The sequence below is a fragment of the Grus americana genome, chromosome 3 (assembly GCF_028858705.1).
Source record: "Grus americana isolate bGruAme1 chromosome 3, bGruAme1.mat, whole genome shotgun sequence".
NCBI classification, from domain to species: Eukaryota; Metazoa; Chordata; class Aves; order Gruiformes; family Gruidae; genus Grus; species Grus americana.
In genome coordinates this window covers 51,237,048-51,263,174 of record NC_072854.1, presented here as the reverse complement: position 1 = coordinate 51,263,174, position 26,127 = coordinate 51,237,048, and the positions used below count along the sequence as shown (strand labels likewise).

Genomic DNA, 26,127 nt, shown 5'->3' with positions numbered 1-26,127 from the left:
AGTACCTGGGGAACAGCCATGAGAGCCTTGGTTGGTTTTTGTTCAGATATTCAGGCTAATAGCACAGACTGAGAGAGGTTATTGTGTTGGGAAGAAAAGAAAAAGCTTTTATTGATAGCAGATTTCAACATTAGACAACCAAATCTGGGGAGCAGTAGCCAGCTCTGCCTCTAAATGGGGGCAGCTGAGGCACCAGAAGGTACATGAGCAGGGGAATCCTTCTCCACATGGCCAAGCAAGGGCAATACTGGCCTTTTGCTGTATCTTAGCTGCAGATGAAATGTGTTTATGGTAGACCGTGAAGAGGAGATGGTAATGTTTTTTCTGACGATGATGTCACTTGCGAGCTTGTGAGGTCAATGATCACTCAGAATAACCTTGGTTCTTATACACTTTTCATTACCTAAAATAGGTTCTTCCTTCATAAATTTTTTGAGAAGCAGCTGGGGAATATTATCTTTCAGAAATTCATTACAGCTTTATGAAACTTAATTATATCCAATAATATAGTTTTCTTTCAAATACCTACTCAAGGCTTTCTTTCAGTGTATAGAGACAGGGTAATACATTTTTTCTAGATAGCTGTGGCACAGGAAAAATGTTTTTCAGCATATGTTAGCTTTCCTATTTAAGGACGTAACCCAGGGACTGAGGTGGTAATTTCTTCTGCAGATACCTTGCTCCATGATGGCTGTTAACAGTTGTACCATCTTTTTCTTGAACCAGGCTAGATGGTCCACGGGCCTTATACAAAACATGAATCTTTTATGACTGTGATAGCAGGTGCAGAAAAAAAACCATAATGATGCAGTCCCATTTGCTGTCTTCAGCTCAAGCTGTTGAATGGGACTGTTGTGCGGGGAGGCAACCCACACTGCCCTCCTGCCCACGTGGTGATGCTCAGAGTGGCTGGGCAGCTCTGGTCATGGCCTCTGTGTCCCACTGAAGGGCAGAAATTCAGTAAACGCATCCTCTGCTCCCACTTCTTTCTTCACCCCTCCACAGTTCACTGTGGTTGGGGCAGTGGACTGTGTATGTGCTTGGAGGAGGATGGAAGTCTTCTGCATGAAAGCAGCTGTGGAGCAGGAGGTGGGAGGAGGCGAGCACTGGTATGAAAGTCAATTGTACAGCAAGTCACAGTCTTGTCATGGGAAAAGAGCAAGAGTGCCTGAAAGTCGGAAATTTTGACAGCCTTGAAGACAACGAGCACAGTACCAAAAATGATCTTTTGTCACGTTTCATGTTTTATACTATAAATAATAGAAGTGAGGACAGTTTTGAACATGCAGCTTTCCTTGCTAAAGCAGTTCTTGTGGTGGCCAAGCTTCCTTCCTTCTTTTCTAAAGCTTCCTTCCTTCTTTTCTAAAGCTTCCTTCCTTCTTTTCTAAAGCTTCCTTCTTTGGAGAGAGAAGAGGCTGGAAAGAGAGATCTGGGACAGGTAAAATTCTCCCAGAAAGCCTTAGGGTTTTTCTTTTACATCTCTGACCTTTAGCTGCCTTCTTATCAGACTAATATTTCACTTTATCGCTAGTAAGGTTCTCATCTGTTTGTTCAGTCAATTCACATCAACGTTTACCCATCCAGCCAGGCAGTTAAGAGATGTGCACCTGTTTCAAAGCTGCATGGTAGTTGCTACCATGCCAGACATCTCTTCTATGCCACTTTTACTGAACTGCGGGTGCGGTTCAGACCGTGGTCCAGCTGGTGGATCTTTGGTGTGAACCCAGAGCAAAACTCCAGTGGCCCATGACAAGGGATGCAGTACTGAAATCCAGCGGTGAAGGAAAAAACCCTCTAACAGCTGCCTTGCAGACTTGTACAGATAACGTGACAAGTACATCATCTCTCTTACAGAACAGATGTAGAATTTGGAGGTTTAGACAGCATTAGTGAGGGACCTCCGCTCCTCAGACAAGCAGTTTGGTTTGGTTGTGGTAGACCACGCTGTCCTGCTGCTGCTGCCTGGCAGTGACGGCTGTCACTCATGGCATGGCTTAGATAAGACTTAACACGTAGGTGAGACAGTCTGTGTGAACCACTGCTAATCTTTGATGGCATCCGCAGCAGCCCCCTCTTAGAGCTTGTTCTGATATTAACTGGGAGCTGTGTTTGTCTTGACGGCCGTTCAGTGCTCCAGAGCTGTGTGCAGTGGATGTGAGTCATTTCATCAACTCGAGTGTTTTCATAGCTAGCAGATATGCACCAAGATACTTTAGTGTGTGAGGAAATGTTGTCCAGAGCCCTTCTGCACTGTTGAAGTCTAAGTGCAAATGGCATTCAGTTCAGTGGAACAAGTAAAAGGGGGAAAAAAAAGAGATTTGATTTAATTTTTCTTTTAATTGTGGTACAGCATGTATATCCTGGAATCTGTTACATACCTTGCTCCCCTGATGTTGTTTATGTTAGTGTTTCTGCATACAAAAGTGACAGGGTGACATGCTGTCCTGTTTGGAGTTAGCAGATCTCTAAGGGTAATAGAAACCATGTGCTCAAATGGACTGACACCTTGGGTACCAGAGAGATGAAAGCCATGATTTTGAACTCGCTTTTACAGCAACAACTTGGTCAATTTAAGCAGGGGAAGGCAGAGACATTTCCAGTCTATGCAGTACTGAGTGGAAGAGTTTGGATCTTCAATGACATGTGCATTCCCCTGCCTGATCTTCTGCCATTCCATCTTCGTCAGTCTTGCTTTTAGATGTGCCAGGTACCATCAAAAAAGGCTGTGAGGTGCTCATGGACTGTGCTGTCATGGAACGGGTGGGTGGGGTGTCCTTAGGTGACTGCTGACCCCTTGAAGAGCACAAGTCCTGGGTCTTGCTCTGGGGAAACCCCTTGGTGGTTATTTTACTTTCTTTTTAATTTTTTGCAACATTTAAAAACTAGCCCTTTAACTTATGTCCTCCCTGACACGTTTATGAATATGATAAATAAACTTTTCCTTATGGCTTTGTGCAATGATAACTGTAATAGTTCCAGCAGCTGTTACCACATACACAGAAATCTTGCTTCTCACCAAAGTCTTCTCCGTATGCTCTGCAGAGGAACCCTTGTGAGGAATGTCCTTCTGGCTGCCACCTCCTCCCACATAGTGGGGATTTCTCTTGTCTCTGGGAATATAGGACCAGGAGGACTTCTCAGTGAGCCGTTGGCTTCTGAAGTCACTTGGGATTTTCAGGTCAAGCCAACTGCCTTGGGTTTTAGATGCAAAACCTCTGGATTTGTGTGTTTGTTGCAGAAAGAGCTAACCAACAGCTTGTTTAACAAGTGCCCCACTGCGGTTTGCTTCAGGTTCCACTTTCTGATAGATCTAAGGTGCTGCTTCAGTTTTGCAGCTTTGGCTTTTCTGGAAGTGACAAAATTCTGGATTGTTTCCAGGACTGACCTTGTGGCTCTTGCAGACTAAAGGAATTGAACCCTCTGCCCTTCTTGGGATATGGAAAAGGAACTTCGTAGGCCTTTAGAGCTTAGCAAGGAAAGGCCTACAAAAAAAGTTAGGCAACTCATCTGTCTTGGGGATATTGCTAAAATAGTGGATGCTCTGTGTCCATGCTATTGATTTTGACGAGGTAATAAGTCGCTATTTTTTTTTTTTTTGTGTGTGTGACAGGGTGGTCTGCTGGGGAAAACCAACCTAGGTGAAAAGTAAGCAAAGAAAAAAAATACTGGTGGTGTGCCAGGGGCTGGACCTGGTTGGGAAATGCGTACAGTTGAAAATTATGTCAGAACCAGTGAACGTTAACATTGTAGAGTCACTATTGCTGCTTTAACCTCCCCCACTTTGTGCCATCCACCCCAGTCATCCTCCTCATTCCTCTCCAAGTAGCTAGCTAAGTCAAATAATTAACTGGGAGCTTCAAAGTTGGTGCCCTCAATTTAGCATCCTCTTTTCATATTTTACAAAGAGACAGTGTTTGAAATGCTAGGGGGAAGAGATGGTACTGTCTATTGATATGGCATGTAATGTTAAATAATACTTGCCACTTAGAAGCCTAAAAATGATAAGAATCAGTTTGAAATCCTTCCTGCTCCCTGCAGAGTTGACGACACTATTGGAGGATCGAGATTTATCTGAGAGATGAACGCTGCAGGGTAGGAGCTGCCTGAAAAAACCCCAAAGGAACAATGAATTTTGTTAATACTGATATCGTGTCTCATTTTGGGCTTTACTCATGGTTGTTCCGTGGCACTGAAACTTTCAAAGAAGTGAACTTTGTTTCATCTTGAATAGGGCAAAGCAATAGCATCTTGTTCCTTTTCCCTCACTCTCTTGAGAAAATTAAACAGGCAACAGTTATGTGTCAATTGACTGCTGCTGAGCTGATGTGTTTCTTCTTAACTCAAGGTCTTGATTAATGGTTTGATCTTGCAATTATTATTCATTAGGAAATCCATGGGAATTCTGTGTACATCAGGAGTTCAGGGTCAAACCATGTAGCTGTTCAGTGCTATATTCTGCATAATGCTCAGAATTAGTAATAAAACATTGGAAAATGTCCTTAACTAAAGAGAATGGTGCACATTTGCCAAAGCCCACCCTCCATGGGCTTATGATTCTTGGGTCTATTCTTGTCATGAACAAAAATATTTCAAAATTGTTTGCTTTGAAACAAACTTGATTTTCATCTTTATAAATTGGAAAATAAACGTGTCATCTTGTACTTAAAATCCTAACAACTTGTAAGCCAACTCTCATTCCCTTTCTAGACATGGGAAATTAGTCGCCCAGCACACTGTTTTATTTTGCTTGGAAGACTTTCACATAGCTCTCAACTAAGGGCAGTAATTCATAATCATATTAAAAACAAGAAATGAAGTATATTTGTAGACGTATAAAGCTAGTGTACATTTCATTCTGTGGAGCTCCATTACCTTATTTTATTAACTAACGCTAGTATGAAATACGGAGTTGAAGAAGGAAAAAAGTGAAGTTTGGCTTTTTAAGTCTTCCCTGGCTATCAAGTAAAACCCAGTATGATCAAGTGAACTGATGGTGGGTTGGAGGAACGGAAGCCCCTAGGTACCCTTTGTGAATATTTTCTATCTTACCTTAGGTTTTATGCTATGAAGTATAAATACCTGTAGAAGTCACTCAAGTTTACCCATGGATAAGAATTAATGTTTACTTTATTTATGATATTATAGATGCCTAGTAAGAAATATTGCCCTCTCCTGCTGCCTGGGCACAGAAGGTCCTGCTGGTCCTTGCCCAGGAGGGGCAGATGAAGGGAAAGGGGTTTTCTGATGCTTCAGAACTCCCTTTAGGCTGGAAGGTGTGACGGGCCATTTCTTTTTAGACATTTGCACCCTCCACTTGGATGAGAGAGAAAGCTGCACAAGTGTGAAATGCTCTTATTTGTGTGAAAGCATTAAGTTTTACTTTAAAACTTCTTCTCCCCCAGTTCTTAGCCTCAGGCAGAGCCTGCTGAAGTCAGTGGCTAGGCTGCCAGAGGCATCCCTATCTGTAAATCACAATTAGAGTGCTGGAATTTGCACAAAATAAACTTGGCTTATCTGGCTAGCTGAGTATTTACTGTTTGTTGTACACTGTGGTTTGAATATTGCAATGAAGTCAACCTAGAGGAAAATAGCTTTTTTTTTTTCCTTCCTGTTTTATGGATTATGACATCTCCCATATTTTCTCAACCAAAGCACTTCATTTAAAGCAGTTATGAATACAGGTTGAAACTGTGGTCTTGCCTCTGCTTAGCTAAAGTCTGAATTTGACAAGCAGTGACCAGTAGTTGCTGTATCTGTTTCTTACTGTTATCCTTAAGTGTTGGCAAAGGCATGCAGGCCCTGGAAATAATTCAGCTGATTGAATATTATACTGCTTAAGCAGTTTCGAGAATTTCCTTCCATAAATTTCAATCCGTTCTGGCTCCTGGTTTTATCTCCATCAGATATAAATTATCACGCTGTCAGCCTCTGGATAGTGCTGCAATGCTGCTGCCCAATTTATTTATTTTATTTTATTGCTATAGCAAAGAAATCCCACTTGACTGTTTTTAAAGCCACGTGTCTCTTAGCAGAGTAAAATCAATCTCTCTTTTAATAAATATATGTTTCTCCCTGATGTTGCTGGGATGTCCAACGGCAGAACTGTCAGTCTTTGGTGACTTTTGAAGGTCCGAGGAGGAGTTCCCCGGTGCGGCGCTGTTCTTTCCTACCTCTGCAGCTCCCAACTCCTTTGGTTGCAGTGGATTTATTCCTCAGAGTTAGTGAGGGGTGGTAGTTATGCTATGTAAAGAATGAATTAGGTGCGGTGCTTTCCAAATTTGTAAATATCTACAAATTCATATTTTGGCAGTGGTTCCTGTAAGTCACAAACCTGCACCCAGGGTGATGTACGTTAGTCGCTGACGCCCAGGTCTACCTGGGTGACTTAATGGCGGGTGTCCACAACGGCTAATTTAAACCTGGTAAGCTGGTTCCCAATACCCATTTCCTATGGAAGCCAGGGTTTTGATTTGAATTCAGGCATTAGTCACCTATATCCCTCTACAGATCTGGCCACGTCATGTTAGTTTTGGAAGGTGCTCTTTATTTTTCCAAAGCCATTTCTTAATTCTTAAACTGATATAAATTCTGTCACTTAAAGTCGGCGCCAAGCATCCTTTTTTTTCTGTGTATGCTTTTTTTATTAGACACTTGTTTGAGGGAAAAGACACAAAACTAAAAGTAGAGTTGGAGAGAGCTCGAGCATGGGCTTTGCAATGTGAAACGCTGAACCTCCCAAGGCATCAAAGTTGTTGGTGTTTGGCATTGAGGTCGCTGGTGTGGCTTGCCTGCAGGATAGGCCAGCAGTTCCCCCGTGAGCTTGAGAGCTGTAATTTGTATGCGTGTGGCTCCATTTCGTACTGTCAGATGGGAAATCAGAAGCAAAAGGAGCAGAAAATAAACATGAATATTAACAAAAGGAGACCAGAGGTGAAACGCTTGGTGATTGCTGCCTTTCCAGGGGTTGTTATGTATGCGTGTTCAGACTGATTTGCTCTACAAGGGTAAAGGCTCTTTTGGTTTCAATTACCATGCAGTGGTTCAATGCTTTTCTAATGAGAACTGAAGTCAGAAAATTGTTTTCTCCATTTCAGTGTAAAACTTTGCATTCAAGACGTATTGCTTTTTTCCTTTTCCCTGCTAAGCATAAGGGTTTTACTTCTGGTGCAGCCTGCGGCCTTGGGAAGCAAGTGCTGATAAACTGCTCTCAAACGAGACTCTCTGGGTGATGCTTAGAGCTGCATAAGCTGGCTCTCGCAGCAATTGCATCCTGCTCCCAGGCAGGCAAATGTGTGCTGCACTGCAGAGGCTTGGAGGAGGTGATGCAAAGAGAGTGAGGAGCTAGGGGAGAGTTAAGTGCATCCTAGAAGTTCCCTCTTCAACAAAATAAACCGCGCGTGTCCAGACATAGAAACACCTGTAGTTATTAAAATTCTTCATATACAAGTTGTGTCAAAAACTCATTTAAATTGAAGACACCCACTTACTAGTGCAGCACACACTCTCATCACAGGACTGCTTTAGCAGGGGGGTTGGACTAGATGATCTCCGGGGGTCCCTTTCAACCCCTTCTGTTCTGTTCTGTGATTCTGTGACTGGTTTCCATAGGCAGGGTTTACTCTGATAAGTAGCCTTGCTGCACGGGAGACCCTGACTGTGTTACATTGCTTGCTTACCTGGGCACAAAGCTTTTGTTCCTCGGCCTAATGTTCCACCGTCAAATCTTCAGATAAGATTGTGCAACAGATCCTCCTGAAAGATACGTCAAAACATACTGAAGACAAGGAGGTGGTTAGGGACAGCCAACATGCCTTCACCGAGGGCAAGTCGTGCCTGACTAATCTAGTGGCCTTGTACGATGGAGTGATTGCATCAGCCGACAAGGGAAGAGCTACAGATGTCATCTACCTGGCCTTCTATAAGGCCATTGATATGACTCCCCACAACATTCTTACCCCGGAATTGGAGAGATATGGGTTTGATGGATGGACTGTTTGATGGATAAGGAATTGGCTGGATGGCTGCATCCAAAGAGTTATAGTAAGTGGCTCAATGTCTAAGTGGAAACCAGTAATGAGTGGTGTCCCTCAAGGGTCCGTACTGGGAATAATACTCTTTACTTTGAGCCTGAAGTAGTAGATATAGTAGAAGATGTCCCCCATGGCAGGGGCTTGGACTAGATGATCTTTAAAGGTCCCTTCCAACCCAAACCATTCTACGATTCTGTAACACACTTGAGTTTTATAGCGCTGGAGTTTGGGAGGGACTCCCTATGTGGCGTGCTTGTTCGGCTGCACCAACCCGATGCATACAGAGATGGAGCAACCCTGTGGTGGCTGGGTACGACGAAGGCTGTGTGCTTGCAGTGTTGTCAGAGATGCCTCTGCTTTAGATAAACTCGGAAAAGTAAAAAAAATGGGGAAATAGAAAGATTTCCTGTATTAATTGTTTTTTCATTTCATTATGGACTTTGTGCAGCGTGTGAAAGTTTCACTGATGGAGTGGAAATTCTCAGTTTAGGTGGCTGCAGGACGAGGTGGCAGCTGCGTTTCCCTGTGATACTCCCAGTGCCTCCAAAGGAACCCACTGCTTTTCTCTCAGTAAAGGCACATGTGTGCAGAACAGGAGTCTGTGTAGCAATTTCTGCAATATGGTTTCTTAAGCAAAACCCTCATATGTTTAAGAAAGCCAAACTGCAAAGAAAAATAGCAAATAATAGTAATATAAAAGATAAAAGGGAAAGAAACAGCTCAGACATGTAGGGATGGGATACCTATAAAACCAGCCATGTTAGAAATTAATTCACTTGGAGCTTTAAATATGAGTCATAGTCACTTTGTAAGCCTGCATTTTAAATTACAGCTTACTGAGCCTGTGAGTGTCCCCGCTACTTCTAAATTAACGATGTAGCGTAGCATGTTTTTGTGAGCGTACCTCTTGTGAGCCCTCTGTATGATTACAATTAGCTAAAGGGGACTGTATGAATTCACCTTTCTTAAGGAGGTGTTTGCCAAGGCTGAGGCACACTTGTTCTTTCCTATTGACACCTCCGCTTTGAGGTGGAGTTTGTTTTACTTGTGCCACGTATTGCTGCTCCAAACATAAAACATTTGGAGTTACTCAACCTTGCTGAAGAATAAAGTGCAATTAAGTGTTGCTTGAGGCTCACAACTAAAGAGTAGGCTCAGCCCTCTAAAATACAAGTTTTTCTGCAGCGTGGCATGTATGATAGTCTGGTCTGGAGTTCTTCTTCTGCGATGTTGAATGTCTATGGTGTAGGTGTTGCTGAGCTCCTCCTCCAGGCTTCCTTTGCAGGTCATGGAGAGACACGGACGTTTCCAGTGCATGACTCATCTTACTTATTTTAGTTGTCTACTCTATAATGAGATGAATCATTCCCTTAAAGAGCCTGTCTGTCTCATCTGTCCTGTCAAATAACTTAGCTCCCCAGCCCACTGTGGGAGCTTGGTCCCTGGTTGTTCTCACTGCAGGAATGTTTCTTCACTCCCGGCTCTCCCTTGGAGTCAACCAGCTAATTGCCTCTGAAACTAAATGTGGGCATTCATCAGGGATTGTTCGCTGCCGGAGCCGCTCCGTGTCGTCAGCAAGAGGAGCAGCGTGCCAGGTTTGGCCGCCTCCACCCTCAGCAGCCCTCCCACTCATCTCAGCAGGCTTTGCACGTGTTGCGTGTCCTTTGTGAGGCGTGCTGGCATGTCCCGTAAAGCCAGTACTTGGGTGGGTTGCTACACGCTGCTTTCACTATTTAAGGTACTTTTGATTTGGGGGAAAAACCAAAACAACAAGACCACTGCAAAATAATATGCTTAAGGCCGCAGATGCTCCAGAGGGAGCCCAAATAAAATTATGTCCAAGCTCTGTAGGTCGTATCTAGGGACAATCTCTTCTTACAAGGGCAAGCCTTCAGGAATGCAATCCAGTAAATATACGTTTGCTTTGTAGATGTCTGAAATTTTGCAATTTGAATCCCACCCATTGCATTTTAAATTGATAAAACCCTTGCAAAATTTCACCCACAAGCAAGCTCTGTTCTGCTGTCGCCTTCCACGAGGGGTGAGTGTGGCGATACATAGAGTGCAGCCAGAACGGTTGGAGGTGAAGATGTGTACGTCATTTGTTTCTATGGCTAGCAAATATTTATGGCTGTTGATGGAGTTTATTGCTACAAGTGCTTTCCACTCACATTTGGTCCTGCCTCAAATGTAAAAAAATATTGTTGCACAGTTTAATCAGAGGATTTTATATTTTTCCCTTGATTAAGACATCTGTGTATGTATTGACAAGTCTTTTGTTTCTTCATTGGAAGCAACAGACTGCTTGGCAGGGCAATGGGATTCCCAAATTTTTATTTATAAACATGGCTAATATGTTTCTCTGTTTTAATAGGCTGCTAAAAAGGAAGGACATGGAAAGGAGGGAAAAAACCAGCTACTGAGTAAAAAAAAAAGTGGAAGTATGGAAAACGTACTAAATCGCTTTCAAAGGGAAGGGAGGGGTTGGGCTGGTTGAATTGATATGGAAAGAATTTAATGATTTATGGGTTCACGTTTATGCTAGGAAAGCCAGAAATTTTGCAAACCTGCAATTTTACACATGCTGGTTTGTGAGCCCTTTGCCCATGTTGATTTAAACTTTGTATTATGATTTCAGATTTTTAGGACAAATGATAGCACATGTATACTACAGATTATTAAGGGATTATCAGATGACTATCATAGATAGCTGATGAGGGAGAAAAATCTAGAAAGAAGTGGTGTCCAGAGAAAAGTCACTGTGGATTACTGTCAGATTGGTCTAAAAGAAACATCAGTCCTTATCCTTAAGTGTGAAATACCTGGAAAAAAAAAATCAGACCTTCAAATGCATCCTAGTTTTCCTAACAAAGCCATGGCATTGCCTTAAGATGTTCTTTGCTCTGTGGTTACCTCATGTGGTGAAAATTTAGACATCACTCTGGATAACAGTTTCTGGATATCCATTACCCTTCTAGAGTAGCTGAAGTCAGTGTCTGACAGTGCCTGTGATAAAGTCTTGCTGAAGACTGATTTTTTTTTTTTTTTCTTACAATGCTAATTTCAGGTAACGTGTCTATAAGTGGAACAATGTAAATAGAGGGATACTTCAAGATACTCAGTATGATATTTTTTCAGTGGCATTGTAACTTTCCAGGTGCTATCATCTCTTTGTATTGTGGAATCAGGATATATCGGTGTTTGGGAAACACAGTCCTGGTGTCTTGTTGGATAAGTCCTTACCCTAGGGACATAGCACACCGGTGGCAATAACCAGAGATGCAGAATGTCTGAAACAGTTTTCTGGCTCCTCCTGAGTGACCTTGGGAAGGTCTGTCTGAATTTCATATCCAAAGCTGCATAATATGGACCATAATACCTCCTCTGCTCCTCTTGTGTGCTTGCTGTAGAAGCCCCCTTTGAAAGGAGCTGCTTGTCTGCCTGTTTTGTACAGCAGCCACGGGGATCTGCTCTCGGTTATTTACTCTAGAGGTTTCTGTGAGGCAAGTGAGAAAATCCAAATCTTGATGCCACAGTCAGGTTTGCTTTCAGTAAATAAAATTGCAAAGTCTAGAGGGGAAAAACTCCTAAAAATAAGGAACATGTGTTTATCAGGAATAAACCTGATTTTCACAAAGCAGTTGGTTTGCAGGGACTGGGTGCATTTTATCTGCAGAGTGTATTTGAGAAGGCTTACGTGGAAACACTATGGAACAGGCGGAAAATTACTTGAAAAACTATAAACAAAGGCTACCAATGTACATCGGGAATGGCTCCTTCGGGAGGATATTTTGCGAGTCCTGAACATACCTATACTGCATCACCGACACCAGTGAGTTCCCCGCTGGGAGGGTGTACCTGGTCCAAGAGATGTGCTGGATTTTCACCCCTGTTCATCATCTGCAGCTACTGAAGTGCCCCGTAGGGGCATTTAGTAGGTGTTAGGAACAAACCTCTCTAATGTATTCATTAGTGAACGGAAATGGATTATTAAGGAGCCAGGGACCAAGTATGAAGTTTGAGAAGCTATTCAAAAGCATTGCTGTCAAACAGGAGCTCAGATCTGATCTCTCTCACAAAAGTAGCATTTATGTAGTGCTCCTAAATTTGAAGAACTACATAAAAGGTTGATCTCTTTCTGTTTTTTCCTTTTTTTTTTTTTTAAGTGAAACTGCATTATTAAGTCACTGGGGGTTTTATCTTCATTTTCATGTGTTTATTGATACATTTTGGAGGCAGCGAAAGGCAGTTTGTCATCTTTGAGATTTTAAGGACCTGAGAGTAAGCTGCAGTACGTCTTTGATACTGCACTCTGCTGAAAAAGAATCTCATTCACGTGGTTAATTATAGGGATTTTTTTTCTTTTTCTTCCCTGTCAACTCTGTGCAGAGGGAATTTTTGCTGAATAGTGCCACAGCGGCCACCCTGCAATTCCCCTACTTAATGAGCTACTTCTCACACAAATAGATTTCAGAATAACTGGGCACAGATGTTTAGGTGTCTGCAGTGGTTTGTTGGTTTTGTTTTTTTTTTTTTTTTTTTTCCTGAAAATGATTGTCAGTCTTCATTTCAGCTTTCAAGCCTGTTGAAACGGCAGCATTCCTGTCATTGCAAACGTTATTCAGCCGTGTGAACTGTGACTCATTCTGAAAGATCACACGCATTTCCCTTCTCGGCGTGCACCTATCTTCCTGCTGTTAGCTGTTTGCAGGCTGCTGCACAGCTTGCTTCCAGCCTTCTGCTGCGCAGGGTATAGGAGCCCACGTCTGCTGCGGGCAGCAAGCTTCAGGGTGGGAAATGCTACTTTTGCCTGCTTCTGGGGAAAAAAAATATATCTCAAATGTCCTTTTCAGCATCTCTTTAGAGTTAAAAAAACTCAGAGCAAACCCTAAAGGAACAATAAACCTCATACAGACCTTCTGGCTCATGTTCACTCCAGACTATGTTTACTTAGGCTGCAAAAATACCAATTCATGATATCAGCAGAAGGCAAACTCCATCTGGTCTGGTGGTCCCCTTTAATCATCTTTCTTTCTCGTTTCACCTTCTCTTTTTCTTTTGTGCGTTCCTCTCTGGCATCAGAGGATTCCCCGCTGTCACCGCACCGGCTCTTCTCCTGACACTGCAGACCAACCCGGTGGTGGGGCTGTCCTCTCCGGTGGGGCTCAGCACCTCACCTGTCTCGTTGATTGCCATCCCCTCTGCTTAATTGCTATTCCCAAAATTTCCAAGGTTTCATTTGAAATAAGGTCCTGTGGAAATTCTGAACGAGGTTTCTGTTTGTTTGGTATTTTATCAAATGTCAATATGAACCTATGGAAAAAAAATCCCATCCTGTTCATTATGGAAGCTCAGTTAATTAGGGATGATTAAAGGGAAGCTTGATAATACCTGCCCAGCCATAGAAGTGAGTTACAGAGCCCCAGGATGAAGAGTCATGAGGAATCAATCTTAATTTAGTACAACTTAACGCTGTGCTTGTATTTATATCTACTTGAGGGCAAAATACAACACGTCTAAACTTCTCAGTGTGACAAAAGCAGGAAGAATTTGGAGAAGGTGGCACAGATGGGAGCGCAGAGCACCGTTGCTCTGCAAGCACGTGTCTGAAAGACCTCTTCTGTCCCACTCTGTGTGGGAAGTGTTGCTGGAAGAGCTGACAGGGTCCCCGAGGCTCGAAGCTGAGGAGCCTTGCAGGGAGTGCAGAAAGCATCCACCAAAGCTACTTCCTTGGGCCTACAAAAGTGAGGGGCGGCAGGGCTACCAGCAACCACACTGTCGTTTTTTCAGGAAGACAAAGAATTGTGGTGTATCTCGTGAGACAAGCATGGGAAAAGAAGATGACTTTTTTCAAAGATCGCAAGAAGCTTGCTTTTCTATGGAATCTAGATTTTAAAAAAGGAAAGAGATTGTTTGCAGAGGTTTCCTTTGGTGATTAGTGTTTGCAATCCAAGTTCTTGTTTCCGTGGACATTCAAGCACAGATACGCAATAGATATAAAATTAAAATTATTTTCACTGTTTTCAGATGTTTTGCTAGAGGATTTAGTTATACATATCTTGGTTTTCTTCATGCTTTTCTACAAGCCAGGGCTTACTTGGGTGTCCTAAAATAACTGTGTTGACACTTGTATCATGGATGAAGAGCCTTTTCTTTCTGAATTACCTACATCTGCTTTCAAAGCTGATCATGATAAATCATAGTTAGATGCTCTTTCACTGTAATTCAAACTGTACTTTATTCTGAAATTACTTTCATGTGTAGACAAGCCCTTAGGAAACTCTTTTTGTTTGAAATGAAATCTCCTTCATTTATTAGCCCTTGCACTGTATGCTTGTACTGAGAAATGAATGCTGTTCTTTTAGGTGTTTTTTGTTTTGTTTTGCTTTGCAGACTCTAAGATGGCACATCGAGCTACAACCATGGGCAAGTCCAACTCCTTCCCTCAACTACGAGGCCTTGAGGTTCCTGAAGTACATTAGCACTTCTCAGGTAGGTTTTTCATTTCGGTCTCCATTTAGAAAATAGGTTGCCTGGCACAGGCTGTTCCCTCACAAGTAAGGAATTAGCTTCGACATCAAACTGGTTTCGAAACTGCTTTGTTTTTAAAGTTGCTTAACCTAGCAGTGACGGTCGATGTGAATGGAAAGGTCAAAACACAGGGTAGAAAAAATGCATTTCCTTGCTTTTTATTTCTAGATGAGCTCATGTCCTGACAGAAGTACGGTACAACTGAAATTCCAGACATGGTTCCTCTCCCGCTCTCTCGCTCGTTCTCATTCTCTCTCTGACACGGAAAAATACAGAGCATTATGTAGCAAAAGAACTGTGTATTCAACCACTCCACCTCTCGATAATAAAGCGATAACCAGGCTCATTTTAGCTAAAAAGGAGGCATTTGAGGTTCCCAGTAAAATGAGAACAAGGCATCAGTCGCTAGCTTGGACAAGTTGTTCCAATGGTACCAATAGAATCTTGATATTTTTAGGACACAAATGATGACCTGGAAAATTAGCGGGTTTATGTTCTTTTTCAAAGGTGACATTTCCAAATCCAGATTGCATTGACAGATACTTCCAGGGTTCAGCATATATTGGAAATTGGGCCATCATGTCTTAATGGAGATATCGCTTCTTCACAACAGCACTTACACATGCATTTCCTGTAATAAAAAATGGAAAAGGTGCTGGATGCCCACAGTTCTGACAGGGCAGCTGCTTTCGGTACCCAGGTTTATCAGCAATTGACCCTTGAATACAGATTTAACTGCACCACCGCTTACACTGGAGAACAGCAAAAAGCCTTAGGTGCTAGTGTCACTGAAATGTCATTTACATACAAAATTCTTTGTTAATGCAATGCTTTCAAGGCTGAGACAAGAGATTCATTTGAAATATGTCTAAAAATATGCTGCTGTGCTGATGTTGTGGTAACTGGGAGGGAAGCAGAGTGTTCACTTATCCTCCAGCTCGTGGGTACCCCTGGCTAAATGCTCAAGAAAATGACATCTCTGCCTCCGCTCGTGCCAGCACTGAGAGGACAGGAGGCAAGATGATGCATGTGGAGACAGCAGGAGATGTTTGTTTTGTTGTACAGAAGTTTAGGCTGTGGCAGGCATATTAAGCTGAAAACATCCTTCAACTCAGTGACTTAATAAATAGTGGCAGATGTTGCTAAACTCCACTAGTTGGGTCAAAGCCTACAAGGACATCAATTAGCAGAGAGTTTATTGCTTCTGACGCACCAATCAAGAAGTTTCTTTCCCAGAGTGACTGGCCCTGGTGGGGGGGACAAGCATAAGTGAAAACAAAAAATGAAAGAAATCCTTGTTCCTGACCTGGCAGATGTTATCGGATTAATAACTGACAGGATAACACCATGACTGGTATGAGCACTTCCGGAAATGGAATCCTGCTTCCATAGATGAGCATGGGATCTCATTTTCCTTATTTGCTGAGCAAGTGTCTACTAATTACTGTGCCTGAGTTCAGCTCCCTATTGTTAGAGTAGAATGGCTCAAATTGCTGGAGGGGGAAGATGCCATGTCAGGGGGGTCGAGGTGTGGCCAGTGAAAGCTTTTTCAATGCCAGTACCTAATGATCACAAGAACCATCTCACATATGCTGTTGTCTGTATGGCAGTAGTGAGTAGAAGCCCAGAAGAGGACATCAGCTCAGTGCATCAGGGTCTGTAAATCACTCAACAGGCTGGTGATGATGCTAAAGGCAGAGTTCACTTTTTTATTTTATTTTTGATGACAAGAGCTATTAAGTAGCAAGAGCTATTAAAGTTGCTCCAAATTCTGAGTGTTGTAATTGCTCATAATGCCATGAGTCAATTAAGTGGCAGCATCGCAGAATCTTACTTTTCTGTAGAGAGCACATTATTCTTCTGTGTCTTAAAATTAGTGCTTGTTATCGCAATGCCATTTATTCCTTGATTGTTATGTGACTGAAGGGAAATGGGTAGTGGGGTGCAGTGCAAATCATTGCTTAAAACTTAGTGAATCGTGAGAGCAGCATGAAGAGATGCTATATTAGCTTTTAGGAATTTTCCACGGGAATTATGAGCTGAGCAGGAACAGGGAGGTGGTGATGTAGCGTGCAGCTCTGGATGTAATGCTCCAGATAATGATCTTTCAGAGCTTAAGTTTCTTACAGAATGAGAGTTTTATTTACTTATTTTAAGGCACATGGTGGAGAGTGCCTACCACAGCAAAGGCTGGGTTGCAGTTTTTACTCTCACCCCTGTACATAATTGTTCCATTTCTGTGGTTCTGAGTGGGGCCAGACCTGTGCTTTTTAGTTTGGCTAAAACAGAGATCTGAGCCCAGGCAGCCTGCTGTAGAGGAAGGAAGGAGCGAGATGAGAACAGCCAGTTCAGGACTGATGATTAACTTGGTTTTGTCTCTACTACTGTTCTTTCCACCTTTCTTTTATTGTTGGCTTTCTGGCAGTGCCAGCTCCCATCCCTGCAGCCAGGAAGAACTTCTCTGTGTTATTTAGAAAGAAGAAGAACTTTTTGTCATGGTGGCTCAGCTGGTTTCCCGCAAGTCTTCTCAGTCTTTGCTTTCCTATCTGTGTGTGAGCAGCCTGTGCCCTGAATTTGATGGCTGGGCTGCACGTGGTTTGAAAAGCCCTTCAACAACCAACTGTAAGCTGATGCTGGTGCAGTGTAACACAGCCTCTCTTGGCAGAAGTAGCTACAGCTTTGGTGCTTACTTCTGCTTCTCCTTACCACTGCTACAGCGACAAATTGCACTGGCTTTCCATCGCCTGCTGTGCCCTGGCTCCTGAATGCCAGGAAGGCTGCAGCACCACCAGCTCCATGCCTGCCTTTTCCAGAGTGGCTCTGGAGGAAGAGGATGGTGCAGAATGGTGTGGCAGAGCCTGGAGGTGAAGCGCTGACCCGAGCTGCCGGGTGGCCAGGCAGAGCTGGTGCTGCAGGCAGGGGCTCCTCCATAGGGTGTCACTCACAGAGCTGTGGCTTCCTCACCTCAGTCACTGCTGTGTTTCGGCTGTTGCAGGCTGCTGCTCAGCTGCTGGTAAAGCTGAGGGTGGTGAGGCACTGGCACAGGTTGCCCAGAGAGGTTGTGGATGCCCCATCCCTGGAAGTGTTCAGGGCCAGGTTGGATGGGGCTTTGGGCAACCTGGTCTAGTGGAGGGTGTCCCTGCCCATGGCAGGGGGGTTGGAACTAGATGGTCTTTAAGGTCCCTTCCAGCCCAAACCATTCTATGATTCTATGACTTCACCCTTCCGCCAAGTCATTTTTGACACTTCCAGATTTCTGATGAATCCAGCCCTTTTTAGTCCTTGCTTTCTTGGTCTTTACAAGGACTTACAGCATTCCTCCCTGCAGGGTCTCTCTTCTCCTTTTGCAGTGTTTTTATCCTGGCTTTAGACTCTAGATGACTAAGCCAGTACAGCATAGGCACACATGCTACGATTCCTCTGTTCAGTTAAGCACTTTCTTAAATTCCTTTGTTGGTGGAGAGAGGATGTGTTGGGTTAATGATTAAGTCCCTTCTGGAACTGAGATCCAGGACACTCTAGATAAGGTATACAGGGTACATTGCAGTGACACTGCAACTTGTGATTACAAGCTTGAATCATGACATGATTTTAACATTATTCAGAATGCAGAATCCACTCCAAGGTTTGAAAAGAAAGAAAATAAACATTTTAATGCCGAAATAACTTGTTCTCGGGAAAATTGATTTTTGCATATAGTACTAATGCTTAATTATTTGCTTTTCAAACTGCGTTGCTCTCTGAGGGATTATGTAAGCCTCAAATTTCACCAAGCAGAACAGACGAACAAGGAAAAAAAAATTGTCAAATCTCCATAGCTGTGGATCAGATTGACAAACAGATTTAAATGAAACCAATTAACTTTCTTCTTCTTTCCCCTCTTTCCCCAGAAGGCAAATTAAAAACAAATTAAAAGTCATGTCTTAAAATGAAACATCCTTTGATTTCAACAGATTTCATGCAAAAACATGAACCTGAACAGCCTGAGAGGGTACTCTGAAACCGCGAAGAAGCCCTGGTCAGTCTGTCTTGACGAGAGGTTTAGCCTCATTCATCGGATCAGAAGCAAGCAATGCCGTCTCTATTCCCTTGGGTAAGTGCTCTCTTTGAAAGACAGCAAATTGTTTCATGACACCCAGCTTCAAAAAGCCCTATAAATGCAACACAGGCTGCAACAAGGTTTGTCTTTTAAAATACAGGTTTTGTTTGGACGTGTTTGTTACGTGTTGATGTGCTTCTGTAAACTCTGCTTTTAGGAAAAAAACATTCTCCATGAGGGTCTTTGTTTTCCTTCACTTTTCTAATATCGGTATGAAAACAAATTGCTTAATGGTGAGGAGTGAGTGATAGTTCACACAGAGGGAGATGGAAATTAATGAGATAAACTGAGAAGCATACAGCATCTTCCCTGAGCAGAAATGCCTTGCATAATTGCCAGGTACTTCAGCGGCATTACTTATAAAACTTCATTAACTACCCCTGGGACAAAGTAGTACATTTCCATATGAGAGTGTGTTTGCTAAGCACTTTGGGGTGACATGTGCCGAAGCGATAATAAGAAAGGCAGTTGCAGCTTTATTTTAAAATGTTTGTAGTGTTTATGATGTTTACAGCACTTGAGATTAAAGTTTTCGCTCTTCACAGAACAAGTGCTTTCACAGGTAGTAAACCCACAATTGCAGCCCGTTTCCCAGCTAATAAAACACTGCTTCCCGGGAGGACAAGGGAGGTCAGTCCTCAGAGTTCATCAGACCACCAGCCTTTTGCATCACCCATCAGCGCAGAGGTGCATTAGGAGAATGATCACTGGGATCTGGAGCTCATTTTACACTGATCACCACGTGGCTGCTGCCTAATGAGACTGTCTTTGCTGTCCTGGGAGCCAGTTTTAGGTTAGGGGTATATTGAAAGGCTTCATCTCCCTGCAGTTTATGTCTGTGACTTTGCTGCTGCAGGTGTAGAAATGGTGGATAGCAAGGAGCTGTGTCTGGGTGGCATTTCTCACTGATTAGCACAGGACAGTTAACACCAGCAATTAACATAAAGTGGATGCAGAATGCACTGCGGTCAAAAGGAGTATTTTCTGTTTATTTGGGTGCGCTTGTATTTGGCTTGAGCTTACATTGAGCTGTAAGGACCAAACTCCTCAGATGAGGGGCTCTCAGTCTTGTTGAGCTGCATTGCTCTGTGGCAGAACAGCAATAACATGCCCCTTAGAGAACAAGTCACATCTATGGAGAGCAAACTCCTCTCGACTACTGTCAAGACTATTTTCTCAATGTACCTCGCAATCTATTTCAAATGGTACTTACTGGTTTTAGTGTAAGATACAGGTTTACATGGGTTTTTTTGCTCAGTTTTGCACATTCCTGTGAAAGTTAGGAGAGATGCTGTATTGTCCCACGCTTAGGTCCAGATTACCTGCTCAACTGTAGTACTGACTCATTGCCTGAAGGTCCTTCCTGTAGTCAGTCGGGAGAGGCAGGCACATTTAGGTGAAAAATCAGCTAAGCTAAATAACCTTCTGGAGGTAGGTATAGCTTTCCTTTGATTATAGAGGAAGTCTCTGATAGCATGCCTGCTGATTTTAGGTGTCCTCGCAAAGTACTCAAAGTTCAGTGGTGTTTTTGTTGAATTGGCCAGTGAACACAATGCAGAGTTGATTTCATCTGTGCTAGGAAATGCAGATTTGGCACAAAGATAATTTGCTGATGGTTTTGAACAAATCTGAGCTAGTGTATGTATACCAGTGCTTTGTGTGTGGTGCTGTTTTGGGTATAGTACAGATTTTCAGTACTGATGGAACAGCAAGGCTTAGCAGAGATTGAAATTGATGTTGGCTCTCCCATCAATCATCAGATACACATGTGCAGTAAATACCCAACCATAATGCATCTCATGAAACAGCTAAAAAATAAAAGAGAAATATTTGAGGTTAAGAAGGAGCAGTCTTCAGTGCTGCAGCCTTTGGAGCTTGTTAGTACATAATTCTTCTGTCAGACCCGCTTCCTTTAGCTTATGACAGGCAGAAAAGTAATTTTGTTCTGAGTAAGACAAAATTCCCCTTTAAACATTTTTGTTATCTCATGCAGTTCATAAAGAGCAAAGGGGGAACTGCTGCTTCCAATGAAGAACATTCTCTGTGGAGAGGATGGATGGAGGACAAATGTCAAAGTTCAGTGTGAGGATTACTGGGAATCTTGAATTAAATCCATATATCATTAAAAATGGAACAAAACATGCTGCTCAGGCTTTGCCTTCTCAAGTGCTATAGAAGAGGTTACAAGCAGTGTCTGAATCGTCTGGAGATCTTTTTAGATTAGTATTAGTTGCTTCCACTACTGGGAGGCAACACAGTTTTTGCTTGGGGGACAGGATTTCCCAGTATGATACGTAATTGCAATATGCATTAGTGAGCTCTAGTTATTAGTGCTAAATCTGCTTAGATTAAGCTAAGTCTGTTACAAACACCGCAGGCAGGCACTCAAGCTGGGATAATATAAATGAATAGGATTTCAGAAACTTACCAGTTGAGGTTTAAAGAGTCTCGCCACAACACTGTATAGAAGCCCTTTCAGGTGGGTCTTAAAGTGATGGGGCTTTAGGATCTGGGCAGGGGATGCGTCTTTCTTCTCCAGCTGCAGAGCTCTGTTACCTTCCTTGGAGAAAGAAGGGGCAGGGGAACACAGGAAGGGAAAGCTGGACCTTGACATGGGTGTTTTCAGCCCTGTCCTGTGGTCCCTGTGGGAGCTGGAGTACCTACAGCTATCAGGCTGGATCAGCTACAGGTATCCACTAGAGCTGTGCTGGAGGAGACAAAGCAGCTTTTGTGCCACCTGCGTGGTCGCTGCACTCCAGGATGACGCGGGGGGCTGGCGCCGATGCTCCGTTCAGTGCAAGCTGCAACACAGTGTTTATTCCGAGTGAGAGGCACTCTGTGTACCGGTGACCCTCCAAAAACCCTGGGAGCAGAGGACAGCCAAGGGACGCTGCTCCCTGCTGTGCTGCGCTCTGTCCTGGCTCAGCAACCCTGCCCTGCTGCCGGCGGGGAGCAGTGCCAGCGAGCTCTTCCTTTCGGCGAGGAGAACCCCTCCGCAGGGTGCTGTTCCTGCTGCTTGGAAAGCCCACCTCTACCCCTGCTGCGGGGGTCTGTGTGTGACTGCCAACTCTGTAACCAAGCTCTCTTTACAGTAAAAGTAGATCCGTGTCTTTAGCATTTTTTATTTTGCTGTTGCTGGAGGCAGCTCTCTCCTGATGGCGGGGAAGGGCCTCTCTAGTCTTCCGTGACCTCCACACCTTTCTTTTAAAATCTTGGCCCCTTTCTAAGTAAGACAAAATCTTTCTTAGGAAACCTCATTTGTTTACCTTTTTTGTGCTGCATTATCCCTTAGCATGATCACATGTGAGCCTGGAGTTTTTCAAACCCGTTATTTTGAAGATGACCACATTTTCTTTCCTATTTGTTGTTGGTTAGATCTCTCCTCAGGGATAAATTAGAGCTGTTAGCCAGAGTGCCAGAAGATATATCAGCACCTTCTGCACCTTCATCTATATTTTTTTATTCCTGTTTTTCACCACCGTGAACCTCCCTTTGCAGTCCACACAAGTAGCAATCTGTTTGGAGTCAGCCTGAGGTTTGTCTGCATCAGAAGCATCTGGCCCTCTGGATTGTACCAGCTGGTGCTATTGGAAGTGTGTCACGGATGCATGTGTCCGTCGGTTGCTGGTAGGCTCATCACTCTAATACTGTAACTGTCCCCAACAATTCACATTTTGTTCATTTTTAGCCAGCTTCTCATTCCTAAGGGATTACACTGGTCTTTGTTCATCAGTGTCCCTTCTGTGGAAAGCTGTATGCAAACAAATATGTCAATTCACTTGGTTAACTTCTGAACTTTTTTCCTAATATGTGTTGAATGTACTAAAAGAAAACTCCTCTCTTTTCCTCCTACACATCTGTACGGGCTTGAATCCCATGAAATAGAGTGGTCCTGAAAAGTATGCTGGGCTGTTCTTGCAAACCCTGTGTCCTCCTACTTTCCCAGGATACCTGAAGGGGAAGATGGTTGAGGGGAAAACCTTCTAACTGGGCATCGTTGCACTGCGCTTAGCCAGCATTACAGCAAGCGTGATACCGTACTGGTAACATCCAAAACATATGCTCTTCCAAACATTGTTTCAGGAGTTGGATCCATTTTACTCTACCAGTATGTCATCTAAAACATTTAGTGCTGGTTTAATGTCATATAGTGTAGCACGATGTAAAACTTACCACCTTGTACATCTTGATGCAAATAGCCAGAATTACTTCAGGTTCACACCATTTTAAAAAATATGTGTCTAAGGATAATTGTGGTGTAGTATAGCAGGTGCTCTGACAGTACAGCTAAGAGTACTACCCTGTAATGGTTTCTCTATGATAAATAAAAGATATTCTCAATTAGTACAACTGGTTGAAGCGCTGGTTTAAAAACCTCTTGTGAAGGGATTATTTTTAAATTTGCTTTTTTATCTGTGTCTTCCCGTGCACAGAGAAAGAGAGGCATTTGGTTCTTGCGTCTTGTCCCTGTTGGTGGCCATTGTGGCTCATCTTTATAACACCAGATTATAGACGTGGTGGGAAATATGCTTGATTTTTACAAAACAGTATTGTATACATCTTAAATCTGTTGGTCTTCTGCTTATGTCTTGGTTATTGGAAGTTTGTGCAGTGGGGACTAAGGAATGCATTGTAATCTTGTCAAGAAAAAGCAAATTGAAAATATAAATGTATGTAAATATAAAATATAAATAGAGAAATAATGACAGCACGAAGCTTCTAATGTGTAATTTACTTTCTTATAAATGATGTCAACTTCTGAATTAAGGAAAAAGCTCTTTGGGAAGGTTAAAAGTGGTTTAGTTCTTGCCCTGAAATGAGAGCTTCTTTCTAATTGTATGCAGTATATTGCATTCAGCTTGAATTTTCTGGTGGGGTTAGTTCATCCAAACTACTCCAGTAGTTTCATTCTATAAGTGAAAATTTCATTAAAAGTTTCTTAAGGTCGATTATGAGTGTGACATTGAGGAAAAACACGTGTTCCTTTAATTTTCCTTTATCTAACTACTTATTCCAAATCTTCAGCAGGTATTACTGTGGATCCTTAGCTTTATTTCTGTTTATCTCATCAGAATTAGGGTTAGATTGTGCTAAGTGCTGTGAATATATCCCAAGAAGGAGCATAACAGCTCCTCTACTTTGCTGCAGAAACAAATGTGTTGGATTTTACATTCTTTTAAAATGAATCCTCTGAATATCCTACTCACAAGTAGTTCTTTTAGAAGTATTGATAGTTATGTCTTTTTTTTGTTTTGTAGGCTGGGCAATGATGACAACCAGTTTGAGATCAGCATGGCCAACAGTGGATGTGAGGTGCATCGCTTTGACCCCAGCATCAAGTCAGCACACATTCAGGAGGGTCGGCACCTCTGGTATCATCGCTTGTCCATTGACTGGAGGGATCCCAATCCGGCCATTGCTGCTCATAAACTTCACAGCAACACGAAGAAGCTGGGCACAATATTGAATGAATTCGGACATCAGAAGGTAAGGACTCGGGTCGGGTTTCTGGCTGCAGGATTAGGATTTGGGAAAGCTGCAGAGCTTCCTCCTTGCTGTCTCAGGAGCTTGGGCACTTTCCTAGGTTATCTCCTGACAGTAGGTCTTTCTTCAGAAATACTGAATGCAATGCATTTCTTGTAGGAGTGCCTGGTCTGTCTTGCTTTTTCTGTGTGCTTATAACAGCCACTTTGATTTTAAATTGCTAGCCATACACTACTTTCCTCCTACTTCTTTCCTTTTCCCTTCAACTAGCTGGTGACATTGGGTGCTAGTATTTTTAGTCCTGTGGAAGTTCGGGTCGTTGGCTGAGTATGAGCGCTAAACTACTCATACTGCCAAGTTTATAAAGACAAAAAAATATTTGCAACAATAATTAGAAAAGAAGAGGTAATGGATGGTTGTTTACATTTTGAAGGTCACTGGTCCTAATTACAGTCATCAACAATAAAAACATCCTGTTTTGAAATTGGCAGCAGTCTGTGTTTTTTTTAACATTTCCCAGTTTGTTTTCAAGGAGCTGTAAAGACATCAGAAATTTTCCAAGTCTCAAATAACTGTTGCCAGAATACATTTGAGGAAGTTCCTTAAGTTGCTTTTAAGAGAGTTTTTCCCTCAGAGGATATAAAAGCATGAATTCAAATGCTAATAAACTTCATTGCCTGCAGCTAGTTCTGCTTGTCTTTGTCTTTTAAGAAACAGGCAGCCTGAGCTAAGGAAGAGCTTTTCCGTAAGATTTACAAAGTAAGCAGTGCAATATTGGTTTGTTATTATAAAATGCAAGATGTCCTTTTCAGTTCATTTCTTGCTTTTCTATAGTATTTTCTTTTGGTTCAGCTCTACTGATTGGACCATTTTGAAGATAAGAGCAGAAAAAAAGAAGCTTTTTCCTACTTCTTAGTCATACTGTAACTATACTAGACTGTGCCATTAGTGAAACATCTGGAGAGAGATGGCTTTCCTTTGACGTGTGCCTTACATTGATTGTTTTGATTTTAGAAGAATTAGTCACAGAGCAAATGATTAATGACCTGATCCAGAAAAAGCATATGAGTCTTGTGACATACCGGACCTGTTGAGAACAGTCGGTTCTGAGGTTAGCATGGTAGTATGGAGTGATTGCAAGACCTGTAAATGAGAAGGGTGTGGGTAGGAATTCTGAGTATAAAACTTGCTGGGCAAAAATTATCTTACATGAGAGCAGCCGGCTGGAGGGCGGCCAAGGAACATAATGCACATGTAACACATGCAATCAGGCTTTTCTCCAGCTGTATACACGCGGCATAGGATTCAGTTAAGTGTGTTGGTGCATTATGAACAGTGTATACAGCCTCGTACTCTATTACCATTCGGGTACCTCCCCTGTGCAAAACTGTGGCATTAGTGAAGTCAGGAGCTGACTTTCTCCTGGTGAGGATAAAGCTGTTATACAGTCTGCAATCTTCTGTTACTTCCTATTTGTGAAATACCTGACTGGGCTGACCCTCCTTACATTGTTATGTTTAGTTTTTCTTTAATTTGGAAGGCAGCCTGAGAAGTTGTATGTTGCTTAAAGATACTGATAAGCTCCAATTTATGAAAAGAACATCAAAGTAAATAGTGTGACATTCAGGTTTTCATTCTTCCAGTGAATGTGAGTGGAATGTTCCCTTGACTGAATAAATAAGTTAATTCAAAACAGTTTCACAGAATATTTTCCAAAGCACTTTTTTCAATTAGAAAGTTAAAACATGCTCTTCGTCCCATTCTTTTTAATTTTAAAAATCCTTCTGCCTACCCTCAAAGTCCTTCTGTTCCCACTGCAAGGCAGGAGTTCCAGGCAGCTGCATTTGAAGTCAATGCCTCATTTTCTCCTTGCTTTTAGTCTTTAAGATTTGGGACTTGATCCAAGACCCTCCAAGTGATTGCGACTATTTCCACTGACATCAGGGACTTCGGATCAGGCTGATGAAGAAAGGATAGAAAAGG

At 42.6% G+C, this 26,127-nt stretch overlaps 1 protein-coding gene and 1 long non-coding RNA gene across 2 annotated transcripts in view; one reads left to right on the top strand and one right to left on the bottom strand.

The window, feature by feature from the left end:
* The window catches only part of METTL24 (methyltransferase like 24), a 54,663-nt gene that overhangs the window by 6,913 nt on the left and 21,623 nt on the right, over positions 1–26,127 (top strand). The window contains exons 2-4 of the mRNA XM_054820559.1: positions 14,424–14,522; positions 18,515–18,654; positions 23,919–24,147. Coding sequence (XP_054676534.1) covers positions 14,424–14,522; positions 18,515–18,654; positions 23,919–24,147 — 468 coding nt within the window. The remainder of the gene's footprint in view (positions 1–14,423; positions 14,523–18,514; positions 18,655–23,918; positions 24,148–26,127) is intronic.
* On the bottom strand, positions 5,098–21,406 carry LOC129204474 (uncharacterized). Its single transcript, XR_008576405.1, has 3 exons — positions 21,089–21,406; positions 7,677–7,752; positions 5,098–6,860 (listed from the first exon to the last, which is right to left on the bottom strand). It is a non-coding gene; the product is annotated as an uncharacterized LOC129204474 (long non-coding RNA).